This window comes from Aspergillus saccharolyticus (genome assembly GCF_003184585.1).
Source record: "Aspergillus saccharolyticus JOP 1030-1 unplaced genomic scaffold BP01scaffold_12, whole genome shotgun sequence".
Taxonomy (NCBI): domain Eukaryota; kingdom Fungi; phylum Ascomycota; class Eurotiomycetes; order Eurotiales; family Aspergillaceae; genus Aspergillus; species Aspergillus saccharolyticus.
In genome coordinates, this window is record NW_020290622.1 from 600,895 (window position 1) to 617,527 (window position 16,633).

Consider the following 16,633-nt stretch of genomic DNA (forward strand, 5'->3'; position numbering starts at 1 on the left):
CAGTATTGCTCTGTATCTTCTGATTCAATTCGAACAAATCAATGAGGATATTTGCGATTTCATTTCTTGTTTTCCTTTCTTATGATCTGCCATCCGTATTATGACTGTTATGCAACTCAATGCAACAATCTGGTCACTTGCAAAGGTCACTAGCATGGGCAACAGCGGAAGTCGTCATTATACTCCCTCGTATCTCGGCAGGTGGATGCTGCTCAACCTTCCTCGGGTTGCATTCCCCAATCCGCTTGTCGCTGTATCACCTCAAGAGTCGCAATGAGGCCATGAGTGTCTGCAGGAAGCATAATCGTATTCGCGCCTCTGTCCCCAATCCCAAGCTTCAGGATCGTCCGATCGCCCATGCATCTCTCCCTGCTTGTAAGAGCAGACACTTCTTCCCGTTTTTGTGTTACCAGCCATTGAAGTCATGTGCAGGAGCTAAAGCGCATCCCTGTAAAGACTCAGCGCTTTCCAGCTTCCTAAGCCCTTACCTAGCGTACTGTTGCCGAAGTTTTATTTATACTTCTTGCGTATCTGGAGGCAGTACGTTATGCCTGGGGGCTTTTCCAGACAGACGACCACGTGTTAGCGGCCCCTTACCATTGACACCGCCTCCCGCATCCGGCGCGAATTGTCTGATCCACTCGCGCACCTTGTTCACTTTTAGTACCAGTAGATCCTCTTCGTTCTTAGCTGCAGGACCCTGCTGTGGTTGGAAGTGTCGCAGCCTCTTTGCACTGTACACGCCACCTGCATCGTTTGCGTCAACCCGCTGTCGATGCAGAAGATCGATTTTGGTGACTCCCTTCCGCAGACTTTGCCCGTACACCCGATCTCGGAAGGAACTCAATCCTACCGTGCGCATCAGAACAATATCACGTGGTCGAAGTGCCGCTAGCGACTTTCCGAGTTCGTTTTCGATGGGGTTACGATTCTCTGCAACATGATCTCCTTGATCCACGGAAGGTAGCCAAAAGGTTACTCCAAATCCGCTTCGTGTGTCATCGCCGACAACAACCTCGACTAGGTCTAATTCTTTCTTCCATTGCCGTGTTACGATACGACGCGGGGGGTGGATAGTGATGATTGACACCACAAGATTCACAGTCATTGTCTGTGGCACAATGGAAGTCAAGTATGCGGCTGTAGGGATATTCTGGAGGTCGATGACGGGTCCATGAGGCAGAATTCCTGGGTTCAGCGCCTCTCTCTCGCTCTCTGTTGCCATCGAACTCCCAGTACTGTCGGCCCATAAGCCGCTGTTTTGGAGGGAATCTCCAGAGCGAACACCAGCCGTAGTGATCTCGGAAATCTCATGCACGGTGAAGGAGTGCTCGTAGAACCTGGCTAGTGCCAAACCCTCCTGTCCAGCCGCCAAGGTACCTCTATCGGCCGTGAGGTCGTGGGTTGTTAAGAAACAGGCTCGTTCCCCACCCTCCGAATTGGAAGAGCCCGGGAACGACTCAGATGTCCGTAGCTCCTGCAAAAGCCTCCATTTCACAGGGTGGGCGTCCGCCAGATGCCATGAATCTTCGTCACGAGGATTTTGGTCTGTGAAAGGGAAGATAGGCTCCTGGAGCAGCTTGTCTTCATCCCACTCAAGGCTTCTCGGCGTGGGTGCTCCCATGAGAAAGATGAGTTTTCGGGGCATGGCCTTCGCTAGTAAAGACAGACGCGGCCATTGGGTATGCCGAGACAGTGCGATGAGTCAGTCAGTCCCTAAAAGGATGATGATTCCGCTGGAGAGCACGGAGAAGGTAATAGTAGCACTGATATATTGCTCCAAGATATTGCCATGGAAGATCAAATGCACCGTAACGGAGCGGCTAAAAAGGGGGTACAGGTCGACAGTCTTGGATCATAACCCCGTTATGTAGCTAGGTACCCGGATGAGGCTCCGAAGACAAACGAGCAGAGGTCGTCAAAGACCTCGTAGGAGCCTGAACCACGGATTGCTGACAGGTAGCAATATCGGTCGTAAATACAATACCGTAATCTCTGTCTGAAGATCATCACGAGAGGTGTCAACGCACTTGAATGTGAGATACCTGGAAGAAATTGAGTGCGTATCCATTGCCATGATTCCCCAATGTACAACGATACAGTCACCATAATAAGAAGAGACGTGTTGGACTGCGAAACTCCGATCTATGAGAATCCAGCGGCGTCACGTGGAATGTGTGTGACGGCGAGACTACGGAACCCCATTGAAGCCGTGGTGGCAACGTTCGGCAGATGACTTTCGCCGCCCGCCGAATATCAGAATGGCCCGACATCATCATTGCCGGCTATCTTCTTCTCCCATCGACATGACTGTTTGAAGTGGCAGGGGATGGCTTCTATCTTCGTTGAGCACTGAATCGCCTTTAAATCATCATCTTACTCCCCACTTAAAGGGAAGACTCTTTTGTGACAGCGGCCAAGTGCCGCCATCGCCTAGCCATGGCCTTTCAAGTTCCGATCCCTAGGCCGGTACGGACATTCTGAACATTCCTGCATTAATTAATCGGATTTCCAACTGATGACTTCGTCGCGCTACAGAGTATGGCCGCCGTGGCATTCGATGCCTGGCCTTCTCTTCTCAATCTACTGAGCGCGCCCTGGAAGCAGATTGAACAATCTGCCGCCGCCCCTCAGCCGCAACGGACCAGCCACGAACTCAACTCGATTGTATGCCTTTGCCCTACCTTCGTTGATATACAATGGGAAGTTTTGTACTAAGGTGTCTTCTCTTCCGTACAGGAAACCTTTCAGATCTCCCTGCCTGAATTCCTAGCTACAACACCTTCCGAGGCTCTTCGATCAGCTGTCTTGTACAAGCCGGCAGAACCCCAAAGGGCTCGCTCCCTATTAGCTAGTACATTTTCTCAGCTTCTGATCCTTCTTGCAGCCACATACTAACACCTGCACTCTACAGCGGCAATCTTTTGGAGTTCGCCATCCATCACTAGCCGTCGTGTCGCCACACCCGCATCTCGCTTCTTTTCCACGCTGACCGCAAATCCGAACCGCATCCGCCACGCCCCGCAAGTACATGGACTTTCACCTCTTCAACAGCAGCGATACCTTTTCGGAGGTCCCTCTCAAGCTTTACTCGCTCAGAGGGAGAAAACTGCAAACAACAACCCCAGCAGCGCGAACGCTCAAAATGCTTTCTATCAGGCTCTCCTACGTGCGAACCATCCTGCCATCATCATTGAACGATACAGATCTGGTTATTTTGCCAGTAATGCGGCCACTGAAGCGATATACCACAAGGCACTGCAACGGGTTAGCGGAGCAGATGGCTCTACTGCCTTCCTAGGCGCTAACCACCAATCCACTCCTGACCCTCTTCAGCAACTTCGGCCCGAGCAAATCCAAGCTATCGGTCAAGCTGTTGTGTCGAAAGGTACCCACGGCAAATTTCACGCGGCACCAAATCAAAGCGGCACTGGAGCTAAAGATGCACCTCTATACGTTGTGGTGGAGGAGTCGCTGGGAGGCACTATCTTTCGCTGGGTGAGGTTCTTCATCGTCTTGGCTTTCATCGCATACACGTCTTGGGTAATGATCGCCGTTCTCCTTGAGACCTCCGGTCTCCTGAAGAACGTCAAGGGCGCACAAAACAACGAAGCCCAGCCTGAACACCAGACCGTGCGCTTCAGCGATGTCCATGGATGCGATGAGGCCAAGGATGAACTGCAGGAACTTGTTGAATTTTTGGTAAACCCGGACCGGTTCAATTCCCTCGGTGGCAAGTTGCCGAAGGGTGTCCTTTTGGTCGGTCCTCCTGGTACTGGTAAAACTCTACTCGCGCGTGCTGTCGCAGGTGAAGCTGGCGTTCCGTTCTTCTATATGTCCGGCTCTGAATTCGACGAAGTCTATGTTGGCGTCGGTGCCAAGCGTGTTCGGGAGCTGTTCAATCAGGCCCGCAGCAAGTCTCCGGCTATCATTTTCATCGATGAGCTGGATGCCATCGGTGCTAAGAGAAACGAAAGGGACGCCGCTTATGTGAAGCAAACCCTGAACCAGTTGCTCACTGAACTCGATGGATTTTCCCAGAGCAGCGGAGTCATCATCATCGCAGCAACCAACTATCCTCAGCTTCTAGACAAGGCTCTCACGCGTCCTGGTCGTTTCGATCGGAAGGTGACTGTGGGCCTACCTGATGTTCGCGGTCGCATGGATATTCTTAAGCACCACATGAAAAACGTTCAGATTAGCACTGACGTTGATGTGGCGGTCATTGCTCGCGGCACTCCTGGGTTCTCCGGTGCCGAGCTAGAGAACCTTGTCAACCAGGCCGCTATCTACGCTAGCAGAAACAAGAAGGCTAAGGTTGGGCCAAAAGATTTTGATTATGCAAAGGACAAGATTATGATGGGTGCGGAGGCTCGCAGTCGTGTCATCCAAGACAAGGACAAGCTCCTTACTGCCTACCACGAAGCCGGCCACGCGCTTGTCGCTTACTTCTCGGAATCGTCTATGCCCCTTTACAAGATCACCATCGTCCCGCGTGGGATGGCGCTGGGTATCACCCATTTTCTGCCGGAGATGGACGAGGTGTCCAAGAACTACACTCAATATTTGTCCGACATTGATGTTTCCATGGGCGGTAAGGCTGCAGAGGAGCTTATTTTCGGCCCTGACAAGGTCACCAGTGGTATTTCGGCCGTACGTCTCATTTTCTACTTACCCCAAAACCGCATTCTTTGCTGACCAACTGCAGGATATTCGAGCAGCGACCCAAACCGCCTTCACCCTCGTCACTCAGTTTGGCTATTCCAAGAAACTTGGCAATGTCGACTTGAGTTCCAACTACGACAGCCTGTCTTCCGAGACGAAACAGGAAATTGAATCCGAGGTCCGACAAATTGTCGAGGAAGCTCGCGCTCGCGCCACCAATATTCTGACCGAGAAACGCAAGGAGCTAGAGCTACTGACCCAGGCTCTGATCGAGTATGAAACCTTGACCAAGGAGGAGATGGAGAAAGTTCTCCGGGGCGAAAAGCTCGATAAATTGGAATCAGCCTCAGCTGCTCCCCTCAAGTTGCCTGATGTCCTTCGGACTGCCAATATAACGGCGCCGAAGGCAAAGGAGCCCCCATCAGTTGCCGCCAATCCCGCAGAGGAATAAGTGCGAGGCATCATTACTCCTGACACTTTCTTCTTCCCGCCTATTACGTCCCCATCCTCTCTCCTCTCCAGCTTGTATGACTCTTTACCTAAGGCATCAGAAAGAGAACTGATCGCCTATTGTCTATCAAATTTTTTTGTTACTTCTTCAAATCGATCCACCATGAACCGGTCGAAATCTCTTTCCAAGTTCAAGCCACCTTGCACTGTCTTCTTTATTATGCATTTCGTTTCTAATTCCCTTTTTTCTACTCCCTTTTATCTCATTCTGAATTGTTCGGATTTGGGCATTTTTTTCTTGAACGATTACCGAATTGTGCCTTCGAGCTCAGTATATGTATTTAGCATGCTTACGGGGCAGAGAGAAATCCTGAAAAGGAGCTTGCTAAGGCATTATCCTTCCCGTGGTGAATAACATTGGCTGTTCGGATGAATTGTTTTTCTCTTTGTTTGCGGCATGTACATACATGTATTGAACGCACGCGAGGATCACATATGAGCGTGGTGTTTGGTTTGTGAATAGGCAGTGCAGTATAGTACAGTACAAATATGACCCTCAATTGAAATAAATAACTTCAAGGTTGATTCGCATGGTGTGAATAAGGCTATGGTTAGTGTGATGACTTGCTTGTTCGTTTCTGTAGGGGTGTACTACATATTTAAACTCTTCCGCACACCGTAGCGCGGGGCGAACATTCACTTCACCTCCAATGGAGAAAGCTTCAGGTTTCGTATATATCTCAGCTTTACTACTATGTCCAAGAACCGTACCAACACAACTTCGTACTGTACGACCATCAGACAAATCTCTAGCCTCATCAAATGAAGGGACCAGGCACATCTGACTGAATGGAGAAGATCATGATAAAGATAAAAGTGGATAAATCCAAAAGAGCTGCCAGACTGATATAGTCATGCCTTGCGTGTTCTTCCCCTCTAATTGTGAGCGTTATCTAGTGTATATGTCAAATATCAATATACATACATACATACATACATAAAATATATATATATATATTTAAATGCATCCAAAAGAAGGTTTTATGTTGAGCCAAGAAGAAACCCAATCCCGAAACCCATGCAGGTTTCATCTACCAACTAGTCAGCCCCCTCTCCCGATCAAAGCCACCCCGCAACTGCTCCGCCGGCTTAACCACCTTGCCCTGCAGCACGGTGTAGCGGATGATATTCTCGCAATCCTGCGGCTTGACGCGCGCCAGCCAGATGCCCTGGGCCGCGCCTTCTTGCTCCGCGGCACCGCCGGAACCAGCACCGCCGTCCTCCTGACGGAGATGCCACTCCCAGTCGCGCCGACGGTAGATGATCACGTTCGCGGCGTACTTGTGGCCGCCAACGTGGTTGATGAAGTAGATGCCCACGCCGCCGGGTCGCTCGTCGTCGAGGTCACGGTAGAGGTTCAGGTGGCGCAGGTGGCGCTCGAATTCTTTGCGGAGCAAGGGGGCGGATTGGCCGCAGCGGGCGTCGCGGGTGCGGTGCGAGCAGAGGAGGATGACGGCGGAGTGGGGACAGGGGCGGGAGCGGAGCGGGGTGAGAGTGTGGATTTGGTCGAGGGTCAAAGGAGTAGGTTCGGTTTCGGGGCCGGTGGTGGTGGGTTGGTCCTCTGTCGACGAGGAAGAAGTGGTTGTTGTTGTTGGGGTTGGGTGGCTGGTCAACCGTAACGGTGTGGTGGTCGTTGGGGAGGGGTTGACGAAGTACTTGATGAGATCGGGCGCCAGAGCTGGAGTGACTTGATCGATGACGGAGAAACTGGGGAGGAGGAGAACGGTAGTGGGCTGTTGGCCTTGCTCGTGGTGGTGGTACTCGTCGGGCACGGGCATGTTCGAGGCGGAGAGCTTGAGTTTCTAATTTTCCCCAAAAACCGCGGTCAGTAAATAGACCGGTGACTTTTGTTCTTTTGTGTAAGCTGCTTGCTTACCCCATTGCTTGGAACAAGTCCTCCCTTCTCAATCGCCTCCATGACACTGCCCGGCTCGTCGGCGACATCGCGCACCCAGTCCGTCTTGCCGGTCGCGACCAGTACATGAGTGGCCCATTCGTTGATGTTGCCGTACATATTGTCCTCCTGATCCACCTCGAACTTGGCCGGATACTTCACCGTGCAGGATGCGCAGTCGTGTAGACACTCTTCGCCGTCCACGGCGGGGTCGACCTTGGGAAAGAGCGTGTCGGCTGCCGGAGCCTGCTTGAACTCTTCGACGACATCATCGCTGCTGGGTTGGGGGCTTTCTTTGGGAGTAACCGACCGACTGGGCGTGAAGAAGGCAGCTCCACGCTGAATGAAAGACTGCATGTTGTCTCCAATCTTCTCTTATAGAGGAGGAGAGAGGGGAAGAAGGGGGGGGGACGCTTCAGACGAGGTAACTTAGGATCTTCCTTCCAATTGTTTCTGGTGAGCGCAGGCGTAATCCACGAGGCGTGGAGCAACGGTTAGCGCCATGCCAAGAAGTCATTGCACCTCCAATCTTGAGCAGAAAGGAGAGACCCATCGGCGTCAACTCACCATCAACCCGGGCGACTTTCCGGCGCTGCCGAGACATCTCCCACATTTAGGCGCGCAAAGGGACGAAGGGAAGGCATAGAAAGTGGGACATGAACCTGAAGATTGGCGGAACCCAGCGTGGGTCTTTTTATTTTTATTTTTTTTTTCAGTCAAAGAAGGATGGGGGTGTCCCCCAGCCTCAGCGTCAGGTGCCGGTCAGCGTGAAACAAATCAACTATGCAAGACAGATTAAAAAGGATCGAGTAGAGGAGGTCCTTTTGATTTCTTTGGATTCCTCTTGTTATCTTCCCTTTTCTCTTCTTTGCTTTGCTTTCTGAGCACTCTAGTATCAAGGGTGTAGTTTGGTGCTAATCACCCCAGATTGAGATAACTTACTGTGATATACTCCGTACTCCGTACAGTACATACTAGTACATACTGTGACTCCGGAGTAGTTCACTTGTCTCTAAATTAACCCTCCCGCGGACCCTCCAGGGCTCTCTCGTCTTTCCCCTCTTTCTTGGGCGGCTGTTTTTCCTTCCACTCAACTTCACTGCTTCATCTGCGCGACTCGCACTTGAACCTCCTTCTCTTGCCTTCCTCCGCCCTCATTGCTTCTCTCTCTTCTACGTCCTCTTCATTCTTTGTGGAGTCGCACACGCTCTTTTAAAGTTGACGGATTCTTTCCCCTTCTGACATTGTTTTCGCAAGTCTGGTCTTGGAACTGGTCTCATCTCCATACCACGAGGGCGATCGCTTTTCTTTCTTTGTATTGGGGGTAAGTTGGCCTGGCTATGCGCATTTGCGCGCTTCGCATTCGCAAGCTTCTGCGCCGATAGCTTGTATACTGACATTGTCCATAACCTTAGTGAAGACCAACTCAATACCTCCGCGCGCGTCCATTCGGGTTGAATGATCTTACATCTCACATCGAGCTCCTGAACGATTGTCGTAACTAGCTTCGACCAAGCTACACTCTCCTATTCTGACTTGCGCAAATTCTTGCAGCACAAAGCCGCCCCGGTCCGTCTCCTGCTCATAAGCTACTGCGGCTTAGCTAGACAGAGACAGACCGAACGATACAATCATCTCAAGCCCGCGGAAGACAAATCTGTCGCTACCCCTTGTGACCAACGAACGCGTTTCCTACCTCAGCCCGCACACTCGTTCGTCTTCGCTCCCTCGTTTGTTAGCTTGCCGCGGGTAACATGGCATATCAACAGCGTCCAGTACAGAGGGCTCCGCCCGTACGCAACTACGGTCCTCCTCAGCCAACTCCCAGTGGGAGGGGCTACCCGCCACAAGGTGGATACCCTGACAGTCGCTATGATAACAACTACCGCGGCTTGCCCAACGGGGGTCACGATAACCACGGATTTGGATATCCTGGCGAAGGCGCTGTTGCGAGGTCATATGGACCGCTTCCCCGCGGTGCACCGCGGCCTTCGCGCGGGGGTTACGGGCCCCCGAGGGACGAGCAAGGTCAGGCTTATCGTGGAGGCCCACCACCGCAAAGCTATAATAGCCGACGTGGTTCGGAGGATCGAGTACCACCCCCAAGACAGGATCGCATGATGAGACCGCGTGAGTGTTGACATTCTATTTCTTTCGGCTAGCCTGCTTAACGATACTCGATTTAGCTGCAGCACGTCCTCCACAACCGCCAAGCATCAACACGTCATTTGCCTCTCAAGATCAGTATGGATCTGGGGGTCTTGAAAGCGGAATGGCCGCGATGAATCTGAATGGTGGCCCATCAGTCCCCACTCAGATTCCAGATCGTCCACATACTTCTCATGCTAAACGACCTCCTCGTGCTATGTCTCCGGGTAGAAGTCGGAGCAACACCCCGGGAACACCAATGAGATCCGCTAGCACAGGTCGGCCATCCCCAGGCGGTTACGAACGGCGCAATGGATCATATACAGACTCACAGGAACCGCCCCCTGTGCCCCATATCAACAGGAGCGCAACCTTGCCAATCTCCTCACCCGCACAAAGCATGCCTCCCAAGCCACTTTATCCAGGACAGGCGACTTACCAAATACCTAGCTACGCGCCACCGCAAGGTTCCCATGAACGATTTGACACCGCAGCATGGGTTGACAGCTATTATAATCGCAAGCATGCGGAGGAGCCTGATATGCCCAACTTCGATGCTATGCCTGACCCGGCCAAGGGCGGTATCATCGACGAAAGCCTGCCTGGCTTAGAACAGCCGCCGGTCAAGGCAACTCCTACGTCGCCTACGTCATATCGGGCCCAGTATACGGCTTTCAGCCCTCAAACGGCAAGCAACCCTTACACGTATCCAGAGCCTGATCCGCGCGAGGCGCCCCCGCTCAATCAATTTGCCAATGCAGGTTTCCAGTTCGATTTGCCTGGAGGTGATAATGCGCCCCCTGCTGCGCATCATCACGATCAACCGGATTATGCATACAACCTTGATCCGTACGAAGATCCGTATATGCAACGAAACGACAACTGGAGCCCTCCTGGGCCAGTGCATCCAGATGCTGAAGCTGGTTATGCAGCTAGAGACGATTCTTACAGCAATGGGCAATCTCAGCCCTATAGAAACGTCCAGGATCCCAGCCCGCCCGTCAACCAACCAGAAATGCTGGATGAACAGCAGAACCCCGATTCTCTTCCCCATCATCCTGTCCCATTTCGTCCTGGGCTCGAACAGGCGGCCAAACCTGCTCCTATGCGACAATACGAGGGCGTCAGTGACTCCAGATCTCCCCCAACAGCACCGCAGGGCACCCCACCCGAAGCACCACCGTCCGGTCCGGTTACGCAAGCAGAGCTGCAGCGCCTACAGCAGTTGGTCAAGGCAAAACCGAATGATCGTAAGACTCAATTGCTGTTTGCTCAAAAGCTGGTCGAAGCTTCGACTGTGCTGGTTGATGCTAGTCGAATGGATCCCAAAACTAAGGCGAAAGCCCGAGAGAAGTATACCATGGACGGTTACAAGATTGTGAAGAAATTGGTTTCTGCAGGTTATGCTGATGCACAATTTTACCTGGCTGATTGCTACGGTCAGGGTCAAATGGGTCTGCCAGTTGATCCTAAGGAAGCGTTTGGTTTGTACTACGCGGCTGCGAAGCAGGGGCACGCCCAATCGGCGTATCGTGTTGCCGTGTGTTGTGAGATTGGCCAGGAGGAAGGTGGCGGTACCAAGAGAGATCCGTTCAAGGCTGTTCAATGGTATAAACGTGCAGCCGCCCTTGGTGATCCTCCCGCGATGTACAAAATGGGAATGATTCTACTGAAGGGCCTGCTAGGCCAGGCAAAGAATCCCCGCGAGGGAGTTGCCTGGCTCAAGCGTGCAGCGGATCGCGCTGACGTGGAAAACCCTCATGCTCTGCACGAATTGGCCTTGATGTATGCCAACGGAGGCAACGATGTGGTTGCACGTGACGAAGCCTATGCAAGCCAATTGTTCCATCAGGCCGCAGAACTCGGATACAAGTTCTCTCAGTTCTACCTGGGCAATGCATATGAATATGGCCTACTGGGCTGCCCTGTGGATCCTCGGCAGAGCATCATATATTACACACATGCCGCTGCACAAGGCGAGCACCAGAGCGAACTCGCGCTTAGTGGATGGTATCTTACCGGTGGAGAAGGCATCCTTCAGCAAAGTGATACGGAGGCATATCTCTGGGCACGAAAGGCTGCGACTGCTGGTTTAGCCAAGGCTGAGTATGCAATGGGCTACTTCACCGAAGTTGGAATCGGCGTTGCCGCGAATTTGGATGACGCGAAACGTTGGTATTGGCGCGCAGCTGGTACGTACTACTCCAAGGTTTCTCATGTATTCTTACTAACGCCTCTGCTATTATCTAGCTCAAGGGTTTCCTAAGGCCCGTGAACGCCTCGAGGAAATCAAACAGGGTGGAGCCCGCATGCAAAAAACACGTCTTTCTCGATCTGCCGTCAACCAGCAGAAGCAAAACGAGGGTGACTGTATCATTATGTGATATTCCACATGCCTTTCTTGGGTTGATTTCTTCCTTTTTTTGATATGAAACCTTACATCATTTTAATCATGTTAAGCGATATGTCACAGCACATGTTCATAGCGCCTGGTCTGGATCGGGGCTTTCATACATTCATCACCTGTCTTTCTGCTATGATTTGGAAATCCTGCACTTGGACGTATCTGTTACTTCTTGTTGATTCCCCGCCTGCATTTACATTTGTGATATGCGCGTCACCATAGTTGAGACATTCCGGTCTGTATTCACTATCCCGAACAATAACAACTACCACCATTACAATAAATTCATACTAACTCGACGGGCCCTTGGATGAAGACCGTGCTCATTTGGCATAATTGATAAAAACCTTATTGGACCTACATGATTATTTACCTTTACCAGAATATCCAACCGACCAGTGTGGTACTAAGCAAGTCAAAAGTTTGAACCTATGATAAATAACTAGCACTCAATTCACTCTTTGGGCGTATCGCAACTAGGCAACCAAACTCATGGAATGGAAAAAAAAAAACTGTTGTTTAAAAGATTCATCCTGATTTCTTAGAGCGATTTTAGTCACTGACGAACTATAGAGACGAAAATAGGCTCGAAGATAATTCCGTCGGGAAAAGCGCGGGGCAATTCCGCACTCCCGATACCTGAGATTGGTCACCACCCGATCGGATGCGCTTTGGATTACAGAATCGGCTGCTGCTCTCGCATCTTCTACAGTTCTAGGTACTTCTTGAACCACACACACCCAGTCCCTGCATCTCCGATTGGGTGTTTTGATTTTGATTTTGAGCATTTCTAGCGTCAGTGCCTGTGCTTATAAACCCCATCTTTCAGGGGAATTGAAGACCCTTTTCGTTTTAGCCTCATTTGCATGATCGAGATTTCCCTAAAGATAAAAAGGTACATCATACCCTCTTACATATATGATAGTAGTAGTATCTGTATAGGTATCCTACTACATGCCTTCTACTACAACAGCCGCGCCTGAAGTGGAAATTAAAACTCAAACAACCCCAACTCACCGAAAAGCCACATCTACCGCGTTGATATCCATCCTTGCGCTTCTCCTCGCAGTTGCCCTTGCCCGCTGCGTCTTGACGGGTCCATCCATCGACCAAAGTACCACCACCACCGACGAGTCAGGCGCCACGCTGCATCGATTCCGTCGCTTGTTCAGCACAGCACCAGCAGGTCGAGCTGCCGTCGCGTCCGGCCCGAGTCAAAACCGAGCCGCATTCCAGCAGCAGCGTTACGAGAGCACTATGACGAAAACGCCGGTATACTTCTTAAGTCATGGGGGTGTGAGTTTCTTTCTTTTTTCGTTTTGATATAAGGCCGTATACCCTGAAGCGAGCCTGCACTTGTTCGCCGAGAAAAGTACCGTGCTGATTGTGTGGTAGCCCAATATCATGTATGACCACCAGCATCCGGCGTACCATAAGCTGGGCGAGATCGGGCGGGAGATTACCACGAAGGTGAAGCCGCGTGCGGTGGTGGTTTTCTCAGCGCATTGGCAGGGGAAGCCTGATACTATCCAGGTGAATACGGCGGAGATTACGGAGTTGATCTATGAGTATGTCTTCCCCGCCTCTTGCTAGGGTGCTAGGGTTTGTGGTGGTTGAGAACCCGGGAATGGGGGGCTGTGTGGAGGTGGTTGTGCTCGTACTGACGCTTTTTTTTTTTCTACTCTCTAGCTTCTACGGGTTCCCGAGTCATTACTACAAGGAGAAGTATCCGAATGTCGGGAGTAAGGAGGTGGCGGATAAGGTGCTGAACGCATTGGGAGAGGCCGGGATTAAGGCTGAAGGTGTGAAGAGGGGGTTGGATCATGGTGTCTGGGCGAGTTTCAAATGCGGTATGTTTCCCTTTGCCTCTGAATAGGCGAATGCGGGTGCAGTGGAAGAGGCAAGGTATGTACGGGCTGCATAGGGATTGATCTGCTGACACCGTTTCTTCGTAGCCTTTGAGCCCGAGTCGAATCCTTTGAATGTCCCTATCGTGCAGGTCTCGCTGTTCGACTCGGAAGATCCTGTGCAGCACTACCGCCTCGGCCAGGCGGTGGCGAAGCTCCGCGAGGAAAACATTCTGATCATTGTCTCTGGCATGGCAGTCCATAATCTGCGAGACCTGCAGTTCTCCTGGGGCGACCCGCGGCCCTTGCCGTATACCGCCAGCTTCGACGAGGCGCTCAAGGACGCGGCCACGACCCAGCCGGCGGAAAGGGAGCAGGCGTTGGCGGATCTGCTCAAGCGGCCCGACGCCCGCAAGGCACATCCGACCTTTGACCATCTGCTGCCGATTCATATCGGAGCTGGTGCGGCCGGGGACGACAGAGGGCGGCGTCTGTGGACGTTGAAGGAGGGAAGTATGAGCTGGGCGCAATATAGATTTGGCGAGATCGCCAACAGTACTAGTTCGCTGTAGCTCTTAAAAAGGAGATAGATAGACCGGACAAATCTCAATGACGATCGAGCGTTGCAAATCCTTCAGGGTAGGCGGTTACGGTGCAAGTTGTCTTCAGATTCATCTATAGGTACAGCGCGGACGAAGTGGGTAAAAACATGGTAGCATGAATATATGGATAAGGGCGCAACAATTGAGACGGATCATGAAGACGCTTTCACCAGTTTGGTAACCTTCTCTTCAATCTGCTGATCCGTCAAGCCTGTAGTGTGGTTATGACGTTAGTCGTCACGCCTGAATTTGAGATTGGGTCGAAAGGTCTTACCGGTCAAGGCTTCCTGCTGCTCTCTTCCGAGCTCTGTACACATGTGGACTAGTAGTTAGACTCTTGGGGCTAGGGGTGCTCGGGGTGTGGAATCGTCAGGTCATACCGTATCTAGCATATACTCTGGGCACAGTGCCAGCGGCCTCGCGGATCAAGATAGGAGTGGAGGGGTTGTGCTTCTTCATGGTAGGATAGGCGCGCTGCAGGAACGACCTAGACCAGAAAATCCAACTGTTAGCCATTGATGCCAGGTGAGAGGTTCTAGGTAATCAAGTAATGCGGCAGAGTCGACTAACCGGGTAGCAGCACTATCCTGAGAGGTTTGGCAGAAAAGGAAGCGCAGCTCCTTCAGGCCCTTTGTGAAAGCGTACTTGGAGGACATTGTGATGTGGCTGACGGATCGCAACGGGCGGGATGGATCGGGGGGCACGGAGTAGAGAATCGTCAAACGAGGACTGGATGCTGGTAAGCAATTGCCCGAGTTAGTCAAAAAGCGGGGGCTGGAGTTGGGGATAGGATAAAACTGACAATGCGTGTTGGAAGCTCTAATCGATGAATCGCGCTGGGTGAGGTTCTGAGAGGTACCTCCCGGCAGAACCAATCCGGTCAAGCGTGATTGTCACCGCTTACCTCAGCCGGAAAAGAGCCGCAACCCGCAACAGAGGCCGACGTCGGGGCCTTTTGGCGGAGGCCGCTTCATCTTGACTACCATTGCTCTATCGTTACCTTCAAGCTCGAATTTGCTGGTTCAATTTTTGATCACGGTCATCGCTATCAAGAAGGATCCCTTCTGCCTCTCCTTGCGTCGCCTTTTTCTCTCCGCTCTCTGTTACTAGGGATTAACCCGACACTCTCCGCTCTAACCCTTCCAAACTCTCTCCATTGCACCCACCCTTGCCCGCCGCGCTCGGTCTTTCTTCATACCAAATCTTTCACAATGTCATCTCGTGTCGGTCTCCGCTTCTTCCAGAACTCCCGCGCCGCTTTCCGCAATGCATATGGTCCCTTCCGTCGGTCTGGCGCCCAGGGTTTCCGCTTCCAAAGCTCAGATGCCGCCGCGGCCGAGCAACAGAGCTTTTTCCAGCGTCTATGGAACAGCCCCGTCGGTGTGAAGACGGTGCATTTCTGGTGAGCTTATAATCTTCGGGAACTTCTAGTCCTATAATGCATTGGGAAATATCGGTCATAAATGATCAAGAATCAAGCTGACGTAGACAATCGCTAGGGCCCCCGTTATGAAGGTATGAGTCCTCGCTCTACGACCGGACTTAGGTCCCATTCGGCGTCGCCTCTCCATGTTGTATAAAAAATCATCACGTTCATGCTGATATTGTCCGCTGCAGTGGGCTCTCGTCATTGCCGGTATCTCCGATTTTAGCCGTCCTGCCGAGAAGCTGTCCCTGACCCAGAACGGTGCTCTGATGGCCACCGGTGCCATCTGGACTCGCTGGTGCATGATCATCACTCCTAAGAACTACCTGTACGTCTATTCGTGGACCCATAATCCATGCCTGTTCTGGTAGGTATCTTGCTGTGGCTAATGTTGTGTACAGGCTTGCTGCTGTCAACTTCTTCCTTGGTATTGTCGGTGTTGTCCAGGTCAGCCGTATCGTTTCTTACCGCCGCAGCCTGGATGGCTCTACCACTGAGGCTGTGAAGGATCTGGAAAAGGAAGTGGTTGATGATGCCAAGGCTGCGGCTGCTACCGCCAAAGCCGCTGTCAAGAAGTCGGTCTAAATGACCCTTTTTGGACACAATCAGAAGGGGATTTTGGGATCATGTAAGCTGGGCACTCAACCAAAACTAGATTAGATCCCCCCTTGTCTCTTCGGAGGATGAGATTGTCGGTGTATGTACCATTCGGATGGTTTACCACTAAGCGACCGAGGAGACAAGGAGGAACCCCGCTGGGAATTTCCTTTTTTATCCCTTCTTGCGCCTGTACATATTTCAATTGACTAGAATGAAGAAGTTTCGAGGCTTGTGAACGGTCGTGTTCTGCCACTCGGTGTGGAATTGACTTTTGTGTATTGTTCAAGGGTGGAAGAAGGACATTAGTTGATTGAAAGTTGGCAATCCTCCAGCTGCGTTGAGGAAGAGGCCGGTGATGTATGTCCCCAGACAATATAGCAACTGAAAGAATATTCGAGGGCTGCAATTCTCCCGATGAAGAATAGACTGAGCCGGGAGTGCCAGAGCTGGCCACCTGAGTTCAGATCATCTGTTTCCTCCCCTCCACTTCATTTCCCCTCAACACTCATCCTTCCTCCCAACTCCAGGGCAACTCCT

At 51.8% G+C, this 16,633-nt stretch overlaps 7 protein-coding genes across 7 annotated transcripts; 4 read left to right on the top strand and 3 right to left on the bottom strand.

Moving 5' to 3' along the window:
• Nucleotides 1-45: 45 nt before the first annotated feature.
• BP01DRAFT_356209 (uncharacterized protein) lies at nucleotides 46-2,117 on the bottom strand. The gene has a single exon (XM_025574890.1). It carries the CDS (start codon nucleotides 1,646-1,648, stop codon nucleotides 515-517), a length of 1,134 nt encoding a protein of 377 aa, XP_025432015.1. The 5' UTR covers nucleotides 1,649-2,117; the 3' UTR covers nucleotides 46-514.
• A 322-nt stretch (nucleotides 2,118-2,439) lies between these two features.
• Nucleotides 2,440-5,116, top strand: BP01DRAFT_382212 (i-AAA protease YME1; the record flags this gene model as incomplete). The annotated part of the gene is made up of 5 exons (XM_025577356.1): nucleotides 2,440-2,469; nucleotides 2,539-2,667; nucleotides 2,740-2,854; nucleotides 2,915-4,653; nucleotides 4,709-5,116. 5 exons carry the CDS (start codon nucleotides 2,440-2,442, stop codon nucleotides 5,114-5,116), a joined length of 2,421 nt encoding a protein of 806 aa, XP_025432016.1.
• A 947-nt stretch (nucleotides 5,117-6,063) lies between these two features.
• BP01DRAFT_356211 (sucrase/ferredoxin-like domain-containing protein) lies at nucleotides 6,064-7,712 on the bottom strand. The gene is made up of 3 exons (XM_025574891.1): nucleotides 7,637-7,712; nucleotides 7,052-7,522; nucleotides 6,064-6,977 (listed from the first exon to the last, which is right to left on the bottom strand). Exons 2-3 carry the CDS (start codon nucleotides 7,424-7,426, stop codon nucleotides 6,207-6,209), a joined length of 1,146 nt encoding a protein of 381 aa, XP_025432017.1. The 5' UTR covers nucleotides 7,427-7,522; nucleotides 7,637-7,712; the 3' UTR covers nucleotides 6,064-6,206.
• A 1,905-nt stretch (nucleotides 7,713-9,617) lies between these two features.
• On the top strand, nucleotides 9,618-11,601 carry BP01DRAFT_365298 (putative chitin synthase activator (Chs3); the record flags this gene model as incomplete). The annotated part of the gene is made up of 2 exons (XM_025576357.1): nucleotides 9,618-11,409; nucleotides 11,468-11,601. 2 exons carry the CDS (start codon nucleotides 9,618-9,620, stop codon nucleotides 11,599-11,601), a joined length of 1,926 nt encoding a protein of 641 aa, XP_025432018.1.
• Nucleotides 11,602-12,785: 1,184 nt separating this feature from the next.
• BP01DRAFT_423041 (DODA-type extradiol aromatic ring-opening family dioxygenase) lies at nucleotides 12,786-14,091 on the top strand. Its single transcript, XM_025579606.1, has 4 exons — nucleotides 12,786-12,917; nucleotides 13,017-13,189; nucleotides 13,311-13,471; nucleotides 13,577-14,091. Exons 1-4 carry the CDS (start codon nucleotides 12,879-12,881, stop codon nucleotides 14,038-14,040), a joined length of 837 nt encoding a protein of 278 aa, XP_025432019.1. The 5' UTR covers nucleotides 12,786-12,878; the 3' UTR covers nucleotides 14,041-14,091.
• A 29-nt stretch (nucleotides 14,092-14,120) lies between these two features.
• On the bottom strand, nucleotides 14,121-14,904 carry BP01DRAFT_356214 (L51/S25/CI-B8 domain-containing protein). The gene is made up of 5 exons (XM_025574892.1): nucleotides 14,873-14,904; nucleotides 14,641-14,806; nucleotides 14,451-14,557; nucleotides 14,345-14,377; nucleotides 14,121-14,281 (listed from the first exon to the last, which is right to left on the bottom strand). Exons 2-5 carry the CDS (start codon nucleotides 14,724-14,726, stop codon nucleotides 14,223-14,225), a joined length of 285 nt encoding a protein of 94 aa, XP_025432020.1. The 5' UTR covers nucleotides 14,727-14,806; nucleotides 14,873-14,904; the 3' UTR covers nucleotides 14,121-14,222.
• A 140-nt stretch (nucleotides 14,905-15,044) lies between these two features.
• On the top strand, nucleotides 15,045-16,329 carry BP01DRAFT_356215 (mitochondrial pyruvate carrier family protein). The gene is made up of 4 exons (XM_025574893.1): nucleotides 15,045-15,472; nucleotides 15,570-15,585; nucleotides 15,688-15,824; nucleotides 15,898-16,329. The coding sequence occupies exons 1-4, from the start codon at nucleotides 15,282-15,284 to the stop codon at nucleotides 16,079-16,081; spliced, it is 528 nt and encodes a 175-aa protein (XP_025432021.1). The 5' UTR covers nucleotides 15,045-15,281; the 3' UTR covers nucleotides 16,082-16,329.
• The last annotated feature ends 304 nt before the right edge of the window (nucleotides 16,330-16,633 follow it).

Coding starts and splice junctions, on each gene's coding strand:
- BP01DRAFT_356209 (XM_025574890.1), bottom strand. CDS start 1,648: ATGCCCCGAAAACTCATCTTTCTCATGGGAGCACCCACGCCGAGAAGC.
- BP01DRAFT_423041 (XM_025579606.1), top strand. CDS start 12,879: ATGACGAAAACGCCGGTATACTTCTTAAGTCATGGGGGT. Junction 12,918..13,016: donor ACTTCTTAAGTCATGGGGGT/GTGAGTTTCTTT, acceptor ATTGTGTGGTAG/CCCAATATCATGTATGACCA. Junction 13,472..13,576: donor CTGGGCGAGTTTCAAATGCG/GTATGTTTCCCT, acceptor GTTTCTTCGTAG/CCTTTGAGCCCGAGTCGAAT.
- BP01DRAFT_356211 (XM_025574891.1), bottom strand. CDS start 7,426: ATGCAGTCTTTCATTCAGCGTGGAGCTGCCTTCTTCACGCCCAGTCGG. Junction 6,978..7,051: donor GACTTGTTCCAAGCAATGGG/GTAAGCAAGCAG, acceptor GGGGAAAATTAG/AAACTCAAGCTCTCCGCCTC.
- BP01DRAFT_356214 (XM_025574892.1), bottom strand. CDS start 14,726: ATGTCCTCCAAGTACGCTTTCACAAAGGGCCTGAAGGAGCTGCGCTTC. Junction 14,558..14,640: donor CAGGATAGTGCTGCTACCCG/GTTAGTCGACTC, acceptor TTTCTGGTCTAG/GTCGTTCCTGCAGCGCGCCT. Junction 14,282..14,344: donor GCAGCAGGAAGCCTTGACCG/GTAAGACCTTTC, acceptor ACCACACTACAG/GCTTGACGGATCAGCAGATT.
- BP01DRAFT_356215 (XM_025574893.1), top strand. CDS start 15,282: ATGTCATCTCGTGTCGGTCTCCGCTTCTTCCAGAACTCCCGCGCCGCT. Junction 15,825..15,897: donor ATCACTCCTAAGAACTACCT/GTACGTCTATTC, acceptor TGTTGTGTACAG/GCTTGCTGCTGTCAACTTCT.